This window comes from Ciconia boyciana, chromosome 10 (genome assembly GCF_034638445.1).
Source record: "Ciconia boyciana chromosome 10, ASM3463844v1, whole genome shotgun sequence".
In the NCBI taxonomy this organism is placed as follows: Eukaryota; Metazoa; Chordata; class Aves; order Ciconiiformes; family Ciconiidae; genus Ciconia; species Ciconia boyciana.
This window is the reverse complement of record NC_132943.1, coordinates 13,029,382-13,050,155: the sequence shown is the minus strand read 5'-3', so window position 1 is coordinate 13,050,155 and position 20,774 is coordinate 13,029,382. Positions and strand designations below refer to the sequence as shown.

At 40.9% G+C, this 20,774-nt stretch overlaps 1 protein-coding gene across 1 annotated transcript in view; it reads right to left on the bottom strand.

Annotated features, from left to right (window-relative positions):
- ADCY5 (adenylate cyclase 5) overlaps positions 1-20,774 on the bottom strand; it is a 220,975-nt gene that overhangs the window by 23,198 nt on the left and 177,003 nt on the right. Inside the window, exons 9-11 of the mRNA XM_072875014.1 lie at positions 8,765-8,787; positions 4,024-4,168; positions 2,287-2,384 (exon numbers count right to left, since the gene is read on the bottom strand). Coding sequence (XP_072731115.1) covers positions 2,287-2,384; positions 4,024-4,168; positions 8,765-8,787 — 266 coding nt within the window. The remainder of the gene's footprint in view (positions 1-2,286; positions 2,385-4,023; positions 4,169-8,764; positions 8,788-20,774) is intronic.

The window sequence follows — 20,774 nt, the reverse complement described above, 5'->3', positions numbered from 1 at the left end:
CCGTGCTCTGTCTCCTGCATGGGATGGGAGCAACCATGGCATGAAGATAGTCAGGGAAAACAGCTTTAGCCTGGTCAGCTGGATAGGTTCCTGTTCCTCCCAACTTTGAAGTACAAACGGGACCCCAGGGCCAACTTTGTATTATGCATTTTCATGTGTTTTGATCGTGAAGATATTCAACAACAATTTCCCAGTGATTGGTCTCAGTGTGACAGGACAGGCCCTCTCCCAGGACTTAGCCTTGTTCATAATTTAAAGGAAGTATTCTTGTGACATGACATTGAGGCCAACCACACCAAACCCAGCTGGTCTCTGCGTTCTCTCATGACTACTAAAATAATTGTACTTGCTAATTCACTGTTGCAGCCTTTGTGAAATTCATTAAAGCCATTCCTCTTTATCATCATAAATTATCACTGCCATTTTGTCTCTAGTTTCAGATTCAAATTCCATGTTATGTCTTTCATGAAGGTCTGATGGTGACACATATATACACCTGTGGTTTCAGTTGCTGCTTAACTGTTACCTTCAATAGAAGACCAAAACTAGACAATTGAAATATAAGGAAAAACAAGCCAAAAGGTGAAGGAAAGTATATCTGACCTGCAGTTAAAACATGAAATTTTATTTACTCTTGAACCAAATCATCTTTCAGACAGGCCAGGCTGCCTAAGGACACTTCAGAACTTACCAAAAAACCTAACCACCACCCTTACAGGCAGCGTGGAAGGAGGCTGAGCAGCATGACATTTACACCACGCTGCCATAAGGGATTGGCTCCGTGTAATACAAAGGAGTCAGCCATATGGTTGCCACAGATCAGAAATTGTCAAGTTGTCATTTAAATGTTAAACTGGGTTTTATGGAGACAGCTTAGTGGCTGCTTAGGGAGTTTGATGAGCAACACGAAGGCTGGTAGAGAGCCTCTGCAGGTGTGAAGTCACAGCAGTAATATCCAGAGATCCGAAGTGTAAGCCCTCGCTAAATCAATTACTCTCAAAGAACATTTTTGGTCATAATTAACAATGTGTTAATTGCTGGGATTGATCTAGTTTCAATTTTGAGCCTCTTTCAGCTTCAATTCCAGTCTCCCAAAGTGGAGCTGTCTGTTTACACAGTGCATTTGTACTGATGTTATTTTGCTGATTCAATCTTTCTGTGAGCAGAAGTGAATGTCCTCTTGCCTGGGAGAGTGAATGACCTCAAACATCAGACTATGCGTCGTTTCTGTGACCTTCCGAATATCTGATCTGAACGGTACAAACCAATCTCTACTCTGAAAAGATCTGTGGTGTGAACAGAAGTAGAAAGCAGTTGTAATGGCATATAATAGTACTGGAGCTCTCTTTAAACAATTTTTTGTCTTCTTGTAATGAAGATGAATTTGGAGCATTTTCAGAGCTTCTGTGATCTTGTTCTTCAGATTAAAAATTACTAACTCCAAATTTATTTCCAACACAGCAGTGCTCAATGAATGACATATTATTGCTTCTAAACCAGAGCACAGGAAATACCAATATGCTTTAATTTTAAGGGATTTTTTATGAACTCTTTGAGAAGAAATACCATGTCTGCAGAGCTCACTGCTGGAAAAGATCCAGTGGGTTACACTGTGCCTTTCAGGCAAAGCAATGCACTGCAATGGTCCAAGAGCACTGTGCCCCACAGCCCTGAGGAACTTATGCCACTCTTGCCTGGGGAAAGAAACGACTGCAACCCCTAAACCCGGAGGAAGCTACCCAAAGTGCAGGCACGTGTAGCTCAACTCCTTCTGTACCTTTCTTCTTGCACTGCTACTCTGAATCCAGGAGAATAAATGCATGAGATGTTATGCCTCATCTGTGAGGCAGACCCTGAGACCTCACTGCTCTGAGCAATGAGGCTGTGATGGGTTTTTCCCCTCTTTGTCCCACTGCGTTCAGATAAGAGGACAGCCTAGCCTCATGTTGTGAATGTATACTATGCCTTAGTAGGCAATTCTTCCTACTTAGTGATATTCGTTTTCCACAGGCTTATAAACGTGCTGAACTGAATTTCCTAAGATGGAGGTAAATGGTAAGAGGAATCACGCTGGGAAAACACAAATCCTTACATGCCAGTGAGGAGGTTTTAATCTGCACTAGAAATGAGTGAAAACAATAAGCACCATGCATCACTTGAGCATGAATTATTTAAGGATTTTTCTCTTCCCCTTGGTGCTCTGAATTCTCAAGAAAAAAACAAAGAAAAGTAGGCCAGAATAGAGGAGGGGAGCAGATGGGAGCAAAGGGATGAAAAGATACTCACTGTGGCACGATTATGATTTGAACAAAGCAGATGAAGAGGAAGACTAGGGAGGCACAAGCCACATAGGCTCCAAACCTGTCATCCACCTGCTTGGAGTACTGCAAAAACACAAACAGGGTTATGTTAGTGGGAAATTTCGCTGGCTGCCTTCTCTCCACAAAAACTTCTTACTTGGCTTCCATTTAGGTCCTTGGAAAGCAGCGCTGGTAGGAAAAGACTAACGTTACAAACTCGTCTTCTCCTGGGCAAGCTGTAAGGGCTTGAACAGACCCAAAGGACAGGGAACAAGCCCACACAGCTGGGTGGAGAGAGGATGTGCCATCTGCCCCTTGCACGAGAGGAACAGGAATGGATTAACTGGGACCAGAATTCTAGGTCACCATCATCAGACCTAAACTTCTTCCATAGGAAGTTTCCTCCAACAGGGATGAATGTTGCTAATGAGAAAACCTTGTATTTTGTGCAGACGGCTTGGCTCATTCTAATGATAGTGCGAGGATGCTGCGGTTTTCACACAGTCATTCCTTCCAACTACTTGTCAACATATTGGTCACATGGGAGCTGCATCTGATTCCCAAAGATGCTTTATTTAGCTTGAAACACAGTTCTCAGTACAGACGGTCTCAGTGTTTGAACCACAAAATAAAAGGTGCTCAGAACAGGTGAACCGCTAATTTCCCTAGCAGTTTTCAGCTATAAAATTGAAGGGAAGGAGTGGGGGGAAATTACATGCTTGAGCTTTTATCCAGTCCCACACTGATTCATTGAATAGCTGTAAACCCTGCAAAGGTATGCTTTTGCAATAGGTTGTAATTCCTGTCATTGAAAGAGTGTTTCTAAATAAAATGCTAAAATAGTTAGGGCAAACTTAATTACTGAAGCTTTTTCCATTGAATAATGAGTTTAACCTGAAGACCACTCAAATATCCCAAGGATCTGTGCTTGGATAAAAAAAAAAGAAAGAAGATTACTTTGACTTTCTTTGGGCAATTAAAAACAGCAGTTTATATAGTACCCTTAATAATAGCATCTGGGTACCTCTGGACTTAACTGAATTTAACATTGCAGCCATCTAGAGCCTATGTTGTCTCTATTATACAGAGGCATTGAAAAGATCTTTTCGTCACAACAATGATATCTGAAACAAAATCAGGAAGCAATCAGCTACTCAGGAGCCTTAGGTCTGTTACTCCTCTTTCTCACATTTGTGAGACAGAGAACTCTACTTGTTGATTAAAGTGGGTTCCCAAAAACAACCAGAGTAGGAATTGCATCCCAATGGACCTTAGTAGCACCTGGGGCTCCCTGAGGGGACAAAGGGCAGAGTAAAGCCCCTCCAGAGGTGACCTGGAGCTCAGGCAGGCTGAAGCAGGTTTCTCCAGTGATTTCAGGGAGATAAGGGGTGACTGCAATCTCAGTTTGGATGGCTCAAGGTCAGAGAAACAAATCCGGTTTATTCTGGATTCCCTTTACAGCTCATCATTGTATATTCATGTGTGTCTGACAGAAATGGCTTGGTTTTCCTGCCTAATGCTCCCTTCAGATGACTGTGGCTTTCTAGGGACATGGATATTAATGTTTCCATGAAGAAGCATGGATTTTTTAAGATCACAACCCCACCTCCAACACCTAAAAACATGCTTTACCTATAGATATAAAAGCTTGACCTTATGCAGGAGTATTAAAACTCACAACAAGCTTGACTGACATGTTGCAATGATTTTTAGACAACTTTACCTTTTTCTCCAGGTCAGGCTCCCTGAATGTTAAGAGGAACTTGCGCACGTGCTCAGAGCGTAACCGATCAATACTTCTGGCATCGATGGCACGGCCCAGAAACTCATCCACTTCATCTTCTGGGTTCATACTTTCTTGTGTATTCCTGAGGATGTCATGAAAAGGGAGCATAAGAGGACAAGATAATTTCCCCCTCTTCACCATATGTTATCATTTCACTGTATAACAAGCTGGAGGGTAATGGTATTTTGCTTATGACAACTTCAAGTTAGAAAACGGATTATGAGCTGAGAGGAAAATGATATTGGCTCTAGAGCTCATTGCCAGTCCTGAGTCCACCAGTGAAAGGATTTGATTTACTTGGCCTTTTTCTGTACTACATCTATCTGTTTTCTTGCCTTGCAGTCTCTTTACTGTCCTTCATTCTCTAAAAGTGGTCAGTAGTCTCCTTCCACTAGTCCTCTGACTTACTCTTCCCTGCACTGCTGTGCTGTCGCAGCTGTTAGCGCCCAAACTGGCAAAATGATTTATGTAACCAGTCATACTTCTTGCTTCCCAATAATAACTTCTGTAAATATTTCTGTGAAAATTTCTGAACTTGTGGGGAAAAAAATGTGGCCTGACCCCCACTGCCTCCCCTTCATGCAGTTATTTATGAGTATAAAGCATAAACCAGACAAAATTTTCTGTTTACAAGATATTTACTTAACTCAAGGAAAGGTTGCAAAAGAAAAAGGTAGCAAAAGAAAAAACACAAATTAGATTCTGCTTTCTAAATATGTAGAACAAGATTTCTAAATTGCTTATAATCTTTAGTATCAGTGTGTTTCTGATACTCAGCTACAGCTTCAGAAAAATGAGGCTCATTTTCAAAAACTGTTGAAAAAAATAACACTGAAAACTTAATTGCCCTGAGGCATTTTGCAATGAGGATCAGGAAACCTGAAGCACCTCCCCAAACTCTCTAGTTATTTTTAAAATCTAACAGGATTTTAATGACTTGATGCTGTCAATTTAATGGCCTGCCTTAAAACTGGCTATAGGCAGAAATTAAAAGCTAATCCTGAAGTGCTGTTTTCCTCCTCTGCTTGCATGATTACCAAGGTTATCCATGGGATATGCCAATAGTTATCCACTGGAATACACCCCTCACTTGCACTGGGGCACATTCCAGTGGGTAACTATTTCTATGTGCAAACCCCACGATGGCACAGCAACTTACGGCTCATGATGTATGACCTTCACCTTAGGCACTCTGGAAAAAAAATCCCGAGGCCTCACAAGCATGATGAAAAGCTACACTGCTTTACTTTCTCGGTTCTATTTGTACTGCATAACAGTGCATAACGCACAAACACTATTGCAGCCAGCAGGCCCCTACAGGTATGACTGTGCTGTAGAGCGAAGATCACTCAAAGCAGCTTACAAAACAGAATGGATGCTGTTTTAAAAGTTAAAGGTCCCTTTCCAAAAGAAAGGCTCTCCAAAAGCTTTCTGCAAAACTGGACCAAATTTCAAGAAGCCCTCTGTACCCATGTACGTCTTGCCAAGAGAAAAATAAATCAGGTCCATCTACTTGTTTCCATTCCAACTCCCTTTGCCCCAGCCAGCGAGTTGAATGTGTCCACACCTCAGCTGGGTCATGGTGACACACCACCGGCATCTACTTAGTGACCATACGGCAACTACAAACCTAGTTTGTCTCAAGGTCTTATCTCTTTTTAGCCAATCTTAATATTTCAGTGGGGTTGGGGAAAAGATTTTTTTATTTTTGGGCTCTAGAGTTATTTAATTCCTTGAACTTCATATATTCCACTTTGAAATTAAAAGTGGTTTTGTCCCTAGAAGGACAGGACATTCAATTTACTTCTAGATGCTTCCTTAGAGGAAGCACATCCGCTTGAGCATTCAAGACGATGCTGCTTATTTTCATTCAGTCCTCACAATGTCTTCTGGACTCATAAAAATGAGCAAGGAAATCATTAGGCTTCATATTTACAGAATGTCTTCCAAGATCCTGCGAGTTATTTACACATTTGGGTCATTCACATTTAGTCATTTCATACCACGTACGAGAGATGCAATACATTTTCCCCTAGAACCGAAGCAAAAGAGTCGGCTCAGCATCTTGGCGAACCTCAGTTAAATTTCAAGTCCCAGTCTAAAAGCATCACTCAGGAAGACATGAAGAGAAGAAGAAACTGCCTGCTCTGGCTTTGGCCTCGGCTGCCTCCAGTTTTGTAATAGGTCATTATACTGCTGAGGGTATCCCTAATACTACAATAACTTCTGTGGTTGCAGATTGTGCAGAAATACCCCTGCAGGTTTTAAATTGCCTTGCTGGGATATTCACAGTGAGGCAGCCACCTTCACGTAGACTGCAGGGAAGCTTAGTCATCTTGCATATACCTAGCTGCTCGCGTGACTTTCGCAGCCAGTTGTACCCAAACTAAACTATGGTACAGCAAGTTTGGGTACATTTGCATAAATGTAATTTTAAATTGAAATAAAAAATTTCCCCGTGCTATGGAGTGCCCTGGAGGCAGTGCCTGTAAGTCAGAGTTGAGGTACTGCCATAGACTAATGAAATTCATATGTGGGAATACTTATTGATATATTGATAGTGTGTGTGTGGGAAAAAAACAAGGATTTCAGGCCACCACGAAACTTGCAGAAACACCTCTTGGACAGAGCAAAACCTCAGCAAAAATGCTGAGATTTTTTCAAATGCGGCCAACAGAAAATTGTTGCAAGGGACAGGAACAGCACGAACAGAGCTTGGAGCAACTTTTGCACTCTGCTTGCAAATGTGAAAGCTAGCAATTAACCCAGAGATGCTGGCTTCAGTGTAATCCAAAAATGTTCTGCTTATTTAATTACTTTCTGCAAATGAAGAGTGTGACCACTGCCAAAACTACATGTATGCCATAATTTTAAATGCTTCATGCCTAGATTCAATAACTAAATCTGCATTTAGGCACGTAAGTGTCAGGTCCTGTTTTCAGAGATGCATGGTGCCTACGTCTTCCTTTGCTGTAAGAGAAAAGTATCAAAGCTCACTGTTTCTGCATGTGAAGGCACTGGGTTGAGTGCTTCACATGGTTTAGGTATCTGGTTTTAATCAATATCACCATGAACATTTTCTGCTAGAGATTTTTTTTGGCCAAATCTTTGCTCTTGAGTTAAACAGATTTCTGGATCAAGAGAATCTGAGGCAAGTAGTAGCTTCTTGTGGTGCTGAACAGAAATGCAAAAATCCTGCAATCTGTATAATAAGATGGCGTCACACTGAATCAGCACTGTAAATACACAGCTCTTAGCTATTGGCCGTAACAGCTCAAGTAACCTTTTCAAACTATAGGATGGAGGAGAGACATTATGGTCCTTGGAGCAACAGTGGAGATGCCATTCCTTGCCAGCTGGGTGACTCTGTTGTGGACCAACACTGAGGCAGCTGAATGTATGTTTTCTTGCACAAACTATGAGGAGAGATGCTATTTCATGAGGGATACTTAAAATTTCTGTATTCCTAAGAATTATTTTGTTGTAATCCGTTAGCTCTTTTCTGTCCAAAGTATATCTAACATCAGCTGAGTTCCCAGCAGCCATGGATGCAACAAGAAACCCTGGTAACACTCCCTAGACAGCTTGTAGCACCAGTGAAACATCCCAGGGTGCACAGAGCTAAATGTTATGAAAATCAAGTTTGCAGTGAAGGGCAAGGGAAGGAGAGAATGATTCTTAATATTGCCATGTTCAAACTATCACTTCCCTTTACTTTTAGGGAGATACTCTCAATGCTCAACCACCATAATGTGAATTTTCCCAAAGCCAGATGCTTAGGGCCAACAGAAGCATTTAGCTGTCCCAGCTCACAGAGGTCTGCTTAGTCCTGACTGGCAGCCTGAGAAACATGATAAGGAGCAACAGCAACATATTTTAGGCATCCATCTCCTCTACTGTCTCCTATTGTGCTCTGAGCAAGCTTACAATTAATGCCATTCAGTAGGACTGAACGTGAAATTACTGCAAACACCTTTAATACAGGAAATGCTTTTGTTATGTCCAGCTGTAGAAGTTAAAAAGTGAACATGGTTGGGTTTTTTCCTCCAAAAGCAATTTTTCAAAATACCACTCTTGTTAAATTGTTATTTTAACCAATTTTTTTTAAAGTTCTATATGAAAAAAATTAAAATGCTGCTTTAATGTGCCTGTATTTTAGAGCATGAAAATTTGAATTTACTTTTTCAAATAAGCTGTCATTTCTGAGCTCATTTCTATATAGAGAAATAAGTAATATGTAATAATGAGCAATTATTAAAAAATATATACAAATAAACTCAGAAACTATATCTACATTTCAATACATACATAAATTTTTCTTATATCGGAGATGTTCAACATTTAGACATACTTTACAGGAAAATTTTGTTCTTGGGATATTTTCAAAGCAGCAAATAGCAAAGAACATCGGGGGCAAGGGGAAGAGCAGCAAAAGCATTTTAATTACAAAAGCAAGTTAGAACCACACAAACGAATAAATGTTTTGAGGGCAGCAGCAGTTCTGAATGCACATCAGTCAATCCCGTGCCCTCGACTGGCTGTCCCTCCAGGAGAAACCTCTGGGGAGTCCAGGCATTATTCTTGGCTGCTGGGCATTAATTTTTGTCTGTTTTTAATATGAGAAAAAAATCCCAAATGTGCAAACATAACAGTGTATGACAGAAGTAAATTTGCTTACTTGTCCTTGGGGTCCTCAAAACCCTGAAAGAAAGGAAAAGGACACAAGGGTTAGGAAACAGGCTGACCTTGAGAACACAAAGTATCCTGAGAACGGCATTTCGCAGAGGAGTTTGCAGGGCGCTCATTTGTTAGGTGTGGATGGATAGCCTACCCACCCACAGCAATATTTTGTGCTGCCATGTCATCAGGCAGACAGAGAAGTTTTAGAAAAACACATGCCTTCAGATAGAAATTTACGGAAGTGAAGATAAGGGAAATGCTTCAGCCGACTGCTGGTACGCTTTATTTCAGGTGTCTTTTGCAGTCAGCATTACAAATGATACAATGGAAATTATGCTGATATTGTAACTGAGGATGTATTTTACTTGAAACAAAACTCAGAATGATAACATAGGTCAACTATTGTATTTAACAAGGTTGCACCTCTTTATGTCGGGGCTTGGCTAAGGGAGCTGGATGCATTTTGGTTTTCAACTCTTCAGGAGGAACCTCAAGGGGTCTCCTTCCTTCTCCCCTCACTGCATGCACACACAAAACATGTTTTCTTGAATAAGATTTCAGGAATTATTTATAATATTTGTAATAGCCAAAATGTTCACAATTCCTTCAGGGCCACCTGAACTGAGTAAGTGTATGTATTTACGGGTCATCCATAGTTTAAGTGGCTAGAAGGCCTCAGCGAAAAATATGTACAGAGGCATAATTTTATATATTTAGCATTAACATACCTAATAGACCAAATCGCATCAAAATGGCCATTTTGCATGGGCTGAGACAAAATCTGCCCTCTGACATCTTGGCTTAAATTTAACTGAAGTCAAGAAAAGTTGTATATTTGACAAGTAGGGTCAAATACTCAGGCACAGAGTCAGTACCCTGTGTTCCAAAACATAAACCAAATGGAGCTGAGAGATAGGAAGAATTCCTTTTGTTTTCCTCCCAGAGGCCTCAGGCCAAAACTACTCAGAGCATGGGAGGATATTCCAGCTGCTGGACCTGCAGTTGCTACCAGGCTGGGGGCAACAAACTGAGATCCGTCCTGACTGTAAAAAAGTAAAAATCTTTGGGCAAAAGTCTTCTCACAGCTGCCTTGGCCAATGCCATCAGAAACAAGAACGTTGACCAGATACTAAATGAGAACAGGTTTTTCCCTTGTAACTAATTAGCACTGTGGCGATACGGCAAGAGGCAAAAATAAGGTCAACACAGTCTCCCTGAACAGCATCAGCTTTGCAAGAGGGAAAAAGTGGGTTTTGTCACTCAGGTCAACAGCCAGGACTGTGATCCACTGAGAGAGCAATTTCCATTTTTACATACTCAGTTTCAGACTAAAGCCACACTTCAAAACAGAAACTGCAACTCCAACTTAACCCATCAGAAATTCAGATAAAGGAAGTCTCTCAGTCCCATGTAACAACCACCAGCAGATCCAGTGGGAAGAAGGAAATACTAATGTTGACTCAAAGTTAGCATGTCCAGTTATCCAAACAAAAAAACTCATGTACATTTTGATTTCACATTAAAGAGTGATGAAGTGATCATTCAATTTTTTGTTGTGTGGCTTTTTTTTTTCCTTTGCTTAATCATTTTACAGTTGTCAGGAATATCTGATTGATTTATTTATTTATCCTCTAAGCAATGCTACAACACAGTGCCAAAACTGAAAGCTCACTGATTAATCATGGAGACAAAATGCTCACTAATTTGTCTGGTGTCATAGTCAGTTAGTTAGGCTGAAAAAAAAAGAAAATCAGCTGAACATGAATAGCTACCAGCCAAGAAATAAGGGGAGGGAACTGATGAGAAAACAGCCAGTACTTGCTTATTAGATAGACATCAAGTTCACATTTCTAAGCTTAGCCACATGGGAACTGGATGACTGACTGCAGTGGGAGAGTCCCCTCAAACGGTCTGATTTTCACGGACAGCTGCGTAACCACTGAAATCCTGAAACTAAAAGCAGATCTCATACTCCTGCCTTCTAGGTGCACAAGTTTGAGGACACAGGCCAACCAGGTCACGTTAGCAAAACACCTCAGCAAGCATCTCCTCAAAAAATTCCCCAGTATTTCAAGCGTGGAAAAATATGTAAGCTGCATATTTAACTGGTCATTTATATGTGTGATCACTTGATCAACATGGAATTTGATTCTTCCCTGCTTCTCTCCCCCAGCAAAACTGTTGTAAGGAAAGTCTCTAAAATAATACAGAATTAATTGATCTAGCTTTTCAATTTAGAATACTAAATTGTGCTTGAAACCCTGGAAATTATTCATGCTGGTAGCTCAGATTAAATTGGTGTTTCAAAATTAAAACCTCAAAAAAGGCATATTTCAGGTAAAGCAAAAAAGGAAAAGATTATTACATTTTCTTTCCTGGATCTTCATTTAATGAGGTTAAATATTTAAGGGTTACTTGAACTTTAATTAGAAAGAACCAGCTTAAAATTAAATGTAGTAGGAAACTCTTTAAGTTAAGCAAATTAAATGAATCACTTCATACGTTCCCATTTCATATGAAAGATTCTTCAAGCAGAATTGCCAAAAATGGAATTGTTATGGAGAAAGGTCTGCAGGATTATTTTAGGAAAAAAACTCTCAAACACAGCTTCTTAAAAACTGGTCATTTATTACAGGAGATCTTTCTTATTTGCACTGAAAGGCTTTGCCAGGATACAGAGCAAATATACTTCTAGGATCCAGCTGTGACCAGAGATTTTCTTCCCTATCCACTAAAGCGTCTGTGTCTCAATCACAGACCAAGAAGCCTTTTAAGTGGAGGAGACGATCGCACGCACAGGGTCATGCTGCTCACCCTGTTTTGGCTTTGGAGGGAAATTTCCCCCTGGGTTTTGGTTAATGTGTTTTCACCTCCTCCTACTCCATGGACATGCTCAGTCCATTGAAAACTCTGCACTGAAATGATTTTCTTCCCCTTGCACAAGGCTTGGGCACTAATGACACACTGGTCTTTTTTCTTCTCCGCAGCTGGCAAATAGTTTGGTTTCTTTAGGACTCAGATGTTTTGCTCCAATTAAAGCCCTTTGGCTCAGCATAAGGCTGCTCGAGTGAATTGCAATGGTCTGTGTTACACATAGGATAAACACTAAGCACAATCAGTCCTGCAGAAATGTGGTCTACATGGATTTGCCTTCATTCCTAAAGGACTAACATACTCAGACAAATTTCCAGGCTCAAGCAGGAAAGTGAAATAATGAGGGCTGCTGCTTCGAGCATGTCTATAAAGCCACTCTCCAGCATCCCTGATCTCACCTGTCTGTGCTCGCCGCTGGAGGCTGTACAGCTGGGCTGGGGCTGTACCCATTCTGTTCGGGTATAGAGCAGATTTTGAGCTGCACAAAGATACGTCAAGATTGGCATCTCTGCACACACATATACAGAAATCTGAATGCCCAGAAAAAACAGCTGATAAAAATGAGGTACCTATCGCTTAGGAGAGGGGGAGTAAGGAGGTAGGAAGAGAAACAGCCAGTTCCTGGAGTTAAATATATAAATCCCCCCTTGACTGCTCATGGATTTGTGCCCAGCAGATGAAGCAGTGCCGATGGCTTTCTAGGGTGCAATGAAGAGAAGGCTGGGAATTGTCAGCAGGGATGAAAATGGCAAAAGTGGTGATGGCTACCAGGATCAGACAGATAGGAGTTCAAGAATAGCTCCATAGTCATGATGATGAAGTAGCTCTTCTTAAGGCCAAAATTCCTTTTCTCTAGAAGGGAACATAAGGCATAAGATAGGTCTTAGTGCAGTGCAGTACTAATGGACTGCTGCATATAGGACCTCATGCAATTTTTATTCAGTCTCATTTTAAATATCCCCGATACTGGAGTTTTTCCCCTTCCCCCAGGGGGCTGCATTATTCTGCTATCGGATTGCAAATGTAAAGGTAATAGCATTTAATAATTGCTCTGAGACTAAGACAGTTCTCTCTCTGACTTCAGGAATATTAATGCAAACGTAGCTGAATCAGCTCCCTCAAAGGCACTAGTACCTACCAAAGAACAATCCTGCTCTTTCTTCTTTTCTACATGAGATTCTTAAAAAACCTGTATTTTTATGGCAGGTCAGGTGGCTCTGAATTTGCAAGCACTTACTTTTAATGACCATCCTCAGTGGGAGTAGACATGTGCAGGAGGAAAAAAGAGGGAATGTTATATTATTGCATCTGTCCCTAAGGCTTACTATTTTATGGGGGATATTTTATGAATATCTATTGCGCTAAAAGCTCATATGACTGCCATCTCTCTGCTTGACTTCTAAATTAACTAAGCCCTTTTCTTTGAAGATTAAAACTGAGTCCTTAAATAGAATGATAAAGTGTTTGTCAAAGCCATGACAAGCTGACTGCTATACCATAATGCTTCCAATCAAGAACCATTAGAAATAATAATTCTAACTTTGAGAACATTAACGGCAATTATTAACATATCGTAAATATGCAAAGAAAAGTGGAACAGACTTTACATCCTTTTAACTTTTAATTTAGCTCCAAAAATAAGACAGTAGAGGGGCTGATGAGTGCTATGACCTTCTTAACAGCAACGTGGCTAGGAAGTATGGATTCCACCGTAAAAACTTCACTGGCAACTCCAGCAAAGACTGTAAGAGCAAAATACAGAAATGATACAGAAACTAATTTTTCTTGCCCTTTTTTCATCTCTAGAACAAAGTTGAAATGGGACTTACATGATGTTAAAGCAGAAATCAAAAGAACTTTAGACTTAGGGACAAAATGAGCTTTGTAAGAGGTCAGGCCAACTTGCAAAGCAACGGTGCTTCACAGAGACAGTGAAGACTGGAAAACAGAAAAGGAGAGTGACAGGCTGAGAGTGGATGTAGTTAAAAAAAAAACTGGTTTGGCCCCACCACAAAACTAATTATTCACGTCTGTTTTCAGCAGTGTTATACATTCTGCCTTTGTCCCTGTGGTCAACAAGACAAGGCTACAAAGATAGATGCTGTCAGGTGTAAAAGCAAAAACAAAACTGAAGGACTTCAAAGCTCTCAAGCCAGAAATAACGCAATTTCTATAGCAGAGTCCAGAAAGAACTGGCACAGAAAATACTAAGTCTGATAGGAAGGATATTTAACAAGCATCTAAGTGCAGAACAACAAACTGGCACAAAACCAGTTTATGAAACAGATTCTATGACGAGTGTGTCTGCTATAGCTGGAACCAGACTAATAAGCTCCAAAAAGGGAAGCTGAAGTGCTCCCTTTCTGCAGCCCACCCCACTTGATAAATAGACTTTCATTCCTCTGCACTGCTCACAGATGGTGAAACCCTCTACTTTGTTCTACTCAAAATTATTTCGTACACAGCCCTGAGCTGGTAGACCGGACCTGGCCAAACTCATGAATTTATTTGGCCCATCAGATTTGCATCTACAGAACATAAGTAGGTGCTTTTGAAATAGGTTTTCCCTCCTTACTTTTAATTAACTTCTGGCTCTGAACTCACACCTCTGAGAAGTGCAGGTTGCTCACACTTCCCAGTTTTCTGTGAACTCTGAATCCAAATTTCTTCAGTTCAAAGGTCATGTTTTCAAGTGAAATGGTATGTGGTTCTGCATCTCACTTGTGAACAGTTACCAGAACTTGCAAAACAGAAAAAGACATAAAAATAAGTAGTCCTAGAAATGCTCTGAATCAGTTCCTGGCTCCCTAATCTCTGCCTTTCATCTCTACACTCCAAATGGTGATAAACGCAACAAAGTTCTACAGAAACTACTGTCAAATAGCCTTCTAATCAGATGCAGACAGACTGAATACAAGCCTAACCAGCCTTAACTGAAATCACCCACTGGCACTGGCCGGAGCTGCTCACCCTCTCTGAAAACCAGACCCAAACCTGCTGACCTGCATCATTTTGTCATTAAAGCTTACTATCCGCTTTAGGAAGCTTTGGAATCATTCTGGTAAGTGCCACAACTCCACCTCTCATGTCCACCTGTGCAACGCTGCCACAAACATCAGAGGAAATGTTCTGTGAATAAAGGGGAATTGGTATCTTTATTTCTGTAGGCTTAATTTAGTGCCACTCAGAAACTGTCTGACACTTTTCAATAGTGTCTCGATCCATATGGCTATGATTTACTCTAGAAAAGGGTATTGAATGGTGGAAAAATTATCAGTGCAAGACTTCCAAGCAAATACTAAACTCCACCGAAGTTTCACAAAAGCAGCTGCAGATCATCTGTTGTATCTCGCTGACTCTTATCCCTCTTTTAAAAAATTTAATCAAGGATGATTGCAAGCCCTGATCAACTAGAATAAAAGTTAGGTTTGCAGATGAGGATACAAAACTGTATGAAGCCTCCGACAACTTGAGCAACGTACCATGTTTTATATGGCTCCCACTCATTTATATGAGATCACACAGAACATGTCAATCAGGCAAATCCTCTTTTCAGAAGCACCGAAGCAATTATATAGCATAACTGCAGGACAGGATTCCTCTCCTTGCTGTTTGTGAGCTATCTAAACCAAATTGGCTATACAAAACCCAGACAAGACTAACAATTTCCTCCCAGGTCTATAGCAATACGTGGAGATTACAGCAGAAAGGATTGCTTGAGGGTTTCTCCCTGCTTGATTATGAGTTCAGGGGATTCTGCATACTACAATAGCAGCGAAAAAATAGTGGGTCAAATTCTGCTCCATTGGGTGTCCCTGTCCAGCTCCACTGACGTCAATGTTGTTATTACCAGATTTAGCAGATGATTGCTGGAAAAGAGGATAATGGTGACCTTCAGTTAAATGAAACCTTTAGAAGGAGGGTGAACCCACGGTGCCTCATTCATGGACTCAAATGCACTTCTCTTTGATGGGGCTGCACTATTGACTGAGGAAAACTTGCCCTTCTGAGTTTTATTTTAATTTTTTAATAATTTCTGATGTTTAAGCAGTAGAGTTGGCACAGAACCAGCTATAGCCTCTGTTCCTCTGATGCACCTGTTCCCCAATTTTGATTTCCAAGTAACAAGAAAATCTATTCTAAGTGCAAGTTGGAGACATAAAGGGAGGAAGTGAGTATTTGTGATGCAACATGCAGAGAATTGTTTGATTTAGGAGAGGGTGAATAGGACAAATAATTATATTTTATGGTTGAATGACCAGGCTTATAGAGGAGTGTTGTTTCATTAGAAAGTAAACACCAAGCAGTCAAACATCATGTAGAAGACTGTGCAGAGCTCTGAGCAGTGCTGCACAGAATCAGGCAGTGCCTACTTGAAAGAAAAGCTTGTTCTTTATTGCACCAGCCATATCCGGGATGCATTTTTATAACCTTGTCTGACATTTTTAACATCTGCATGCAGTCATATTTCCTACACATGTGTAATCCCTATTTGATTTTATTTGGTTTTTCACTTTGTAACTAACATTGACGTCATACACAATTTCATCGCAAATTAAATGCTTCATGAGTTGTACTCAGACTCATGACAGAAGCATGGTCAGACTGAAATCAGTATTGCAGATCTTCAGGGTTTCCTCTTTCTGTTCCTAAACTTCCTAATGTTAAACGTTTCCAGCAGCTGAAAAAATAAAAGGAAATTTGCCAGGCATCTACAACTGGGCTCAGTAATCACGTTAGCAACTCTGCTCACATTTGATTATAAGGACTGAGAGGTACCTGTTTCTGAAGTAAACCTTCCCCAAAGCATGTATCAGTGGAACAAGCTAAGCTGCTCAGTCATACTAGCCAGCGTAAAATAAATAGAATAGCTGTATGGCAGCCTTCAGATCCAACAGCAGGACTTTCCACAGCTGAGTAGATCTCATGACACAACAAATGCTTTTTTTTTTGGAAGCCAGACAGCATTAGGCTGTGTCAAGTCTGGCTGTAAGACATCCAAAATGACCAACGTCTTCTGGGCAGCACTAATAAAACCTCAGGAGCGCTGGGTTCAGTGTGGGTGCTGCCTCTTACCGATTAAACGACAAGTGCTCAGAGGGGAACAAGAACAACCACTGGGCTGGAAAGCACCAACTAGGGAACAAACTTGAGGAGGGAATCGGAGCTGTGCATAGACATGGTAATAGGCTTCAAATACAGAGAAGGTAACTGTAAAGGAGATAAAATTAAACTGTCCTCTATCTACTGTGAATAGCTCAGGCACCACTGTATTTTAAAAGTGAGGGAATATGAAGTGAAACATCAAGAAAAACAATCAAACTGTTGGAAAGGATGCCCAGCAAGACTGTGGGATTTCCATCCTTTGAGGTTTTTAAACAAAGGCCAGAAAAATATGTCAGAAACGTTGCGGGTATAGCTGGCTCCTGTACAAGGGGGAAGATTGATGCCTCGAAGTTCTGTGCAGCCTAGATTGGAAACTTTGTAAAATCTTTACATCTATCTCATATTATTATTTTTATATTCTTTATTTCCTATAAATTCTCCTAATACAGATTTTTTTACGTTATTGTTTCTATATTTGCAAAGGACTTTGTGATGCCCCTCCAGACTGAAAAGCCCTGAATAAAATAAATAAAATGTTTTCAGGAAAATCAGGAATTCCACAAGCTCCTTATACAGCCTGTTCCTTGCATCTAAGCTTCTTCTTAACTTAGATCTTCCTTGCAGCAAATTAAGATGATTATTTTTAATCCTGCCCTTTGCAGTCATGAAGAATGATTTATCATTATATTCTGTCCTTACAAACCTTCATGTATTTGAAGACTTTTGTTTCCAATCAGTCTTCTCCCTTCTAGACTAAACAAACCCAATACTTCAACGCTTCTTCACAGGTCGCTCCGTTGAAACTCTCCTAATTTGTAATTTTTTCCACTGGACTACCTCCAATTCATCCACATTCTCCTAAAGGATTGTAATCCCAAACTGGATGTGGTTTTCCAGCTATGACCTTAATAATGCTGAGCAGGGTAAAAGATGCAAGAGAGTCATTTGTCATCTAGAACAGCCCTGTAATTTTGGAAGGTATCAACATTTGCCTTTTTATCGCTGTTTACAACAAACTTCTTTCAGTTTACAGTCAACTACAATCCCCAAATTGTTTTTTTTTAATAGTAGTTTTGTTTTGCTGATGAAAACTGAGACATGAGTATTATTTCCAGAGGTCTAAAATCCATCAATATTTATAAAAGCACTCTGAAATATACACTGGGAAAAGCAAAGTATTTCTTAGTGGTGTATAAATATTGTTATAGCTATAAATACACCTGTATTCTCAAATGCTTTCAAGTCCGATTATTTTTTACCCTTTTGCAATTAAAAACTGGACCAGAGAGACAGTGGGGAAGACAAGGCCGGTGTACGGAGACTTGGGGGAACGCTGCTCCTTTGTGTACATCATGAGCAGTACAAAAGTCTGCGTTTCCAGAGAGCTGTAGTCACTGGTCCTGGACTGACCGCTTTTGTTTAGGAAACAAGAAAACATGCTGTAAAAAGCAATAAAAATAGAAAGCAGCTGCGCTGCTCTTCTGCCGTGCTCTGGCTCTTTTCATACTCTGTATACAGCCACAAAGCTGATCGTGTCCAGGCTTCTCTGCCTGCCCAGGGTGAGCGAGGCAGCCCTCCACCCGCTCCACGCTGGCAGCATCACCCTGCCCAACAACACGGGCTCCCAGGCCAGGGCTCCGGCAGAGGCTGCCAGCTCAGAGCAAGGCTCTTTCCCCTCCCACGCCATTTGTATCTGATCTTCCTCTGCTGCAAATTTACCAGTTTTTTAGGGGCAGCCACTGACCTGGCAGCGCAACTCAGCATGGTCCCCAGGACTGGCTTTCTCTGGGCAGTGGCTCCACCAGCTAATGGGGGTCAGGGTCAGTGGGCAACGTCAGTCTCCTGCTTGCTGCCTCCCTGGAGGCTCTGCACGGCAAGAAATGCCACCGCTAAGCAATGGGAAAGGAAAGAGAAGGATTGGGGATGGTCTGGATAGCAGACTGGTGCATGAGGGAGATGGAGGGGCTGTTGGGCAGGACAGGATGAGCCGGCACAGTTGCAATCCCAGCTGACTCGGGCCCCAGTTAGCTAGGGTAGGACTAGGAAAGTAACTCAATTTTTCCAGGATATTTTAGATTACTGCTGCATGGACACGTGTAGGATATTTTGTCTTATTTATATGTGTGTGCAAGTGCCTGAATAAACTCCTACGTGCCCAGGGGAACAACTTAGCCTAGGAGCATCGTGGAAAGTCAGCTGGACCCAGCAGAGGTTAAGCTCCAAGCCACAACGCAGAGAGAAGCAGGGACCAAAGACCTCCCCATGCGCCGGCCGGGCTGCCCTCCCACACAAACCCTGCCAGATGCACTGCTGATGAGCTCAGACATGGCAGCGTGTTTAACTGCCACAACAAAAGAGAAGGGAGGGAAAAAAAGGAGTATATGGCTACCTTTGATACTAATCCATCTCATCCACGACTACTGCTAATATATCCTAAGAATAGAGACAGCTACCAGAGCCAAAGTTCAAAGGAAAGAAAAATGGCCAAAATAATTCTGTTTTCTATTAAATATAAAAGTTCCCTCCCAAAAATGCAATTCAGGGAACTTTAATATTCTCTTTCAGGGAATTGTAAGTAGTGCCACAGAAAAAGGATCTCTTTTTCTGGAAATATGGTTGTGTTCATAATACAAAATGTTCTAAGTTTGTGACAGAAAACTGTGGCCCTTATAACCATCCATATTACTCCCTACACACAAATGTATTCATGTCTACATACCAATATAATGTAACCGCACATTACTGCAACATTACCTGACTCCCACCTGAGGACTATCTCACAATTACCCGTATAAACACCTGTTTTGAAATTACGGGGCTAAGGAGCTCCAGGTTTTTAAGAGAAAGACAATGTTGCACTGCCTGCCTTTGGCATACTACTTTGACTAATCCAACCGTACATGTTCACAGTTTCCCAGAAAAAAGGCTACATATTATTACATGCAAGAGGTCTGGGGAAAAGGTGGGTGATGTGGAACAAAGAGCACATTTTCAGGAGCTTTGAAAGCTGGTGCAGCTTACCAAGATCAATGACATGTCATCCCAGAGGAGCACTGAAAAAAGCCTTTGTAGTTGTGCTCCCCTTCTGTCTGTCTGTATTTTGTATTTCTAAGCAGGCAGTTTGCAGACAGCGTACATTAGCGTGCAGCCAGCATGTACTGTGCATGCATTTAAGCACACAGCATCCATGTAACACAATGTTAGAGATTACAGACAAATAAAATGCTGTGCAAAGCTGGGTGGTACAAAGAAATGCGTATTTAAATTAGAAGGTAACACAGAGAGAAAGAGTTGAGACAGGAGATGGAGAAATTGTTCCTATGATCTAATCAATAAAATGTTCATCTACCAGATATTAAAATGGTCTCTAGGCCATGGAGAGCACCATGTTTTCATTTTGACTAATGCACCTCAAACATAAAGCAGTGGGAAATACTGTAAATAACAGATTTTAAAAAACAGTCCCCAAGAACAACAAAAAGTCTAGCTGAAAATAATACAGCTGAATCAGGTTTAAATTGGTTTTCAAGAAATAGCCTGACACGTGCAACATCAGCCTCTCAAAAAAAGAGCTTAATAAAAGAGGCAGTACAGAAGCAGGTTGAGTTGAAAAGATTTTCTGAGCTGCTAAATTTATAAAAAGGTAAGTACCATTACAGGGAAAGGTTCAAGACAAGGAGAAAAAAAAAAAGAGAAGCTTTTCCTCCTACAAGTGAGGGGCAGTGAAGTTTTTAGGACTCAGCTTGATATTTCAATAAATAATTATGTTTTTCCAACTGAACAACCAGCTAGACATGGCAAACTGTAATTAACACCAAGAAGCATAATACCATTTGGCATGCTTACACCTTGTTTCCGAACAGGAGGCTGCAAGAACTCCTTAAAAGCTATTCAAAGAAACTTATAATTATAATTATGTGCTAGTGTGATTAGGCTCTTCTAATAATGTCATGCCTATTGAGCGCACCCTATTGAAAAGCCCACATAAAAAATGCACAGTTCCACTGATCTGTACGCTTATGTCAGGA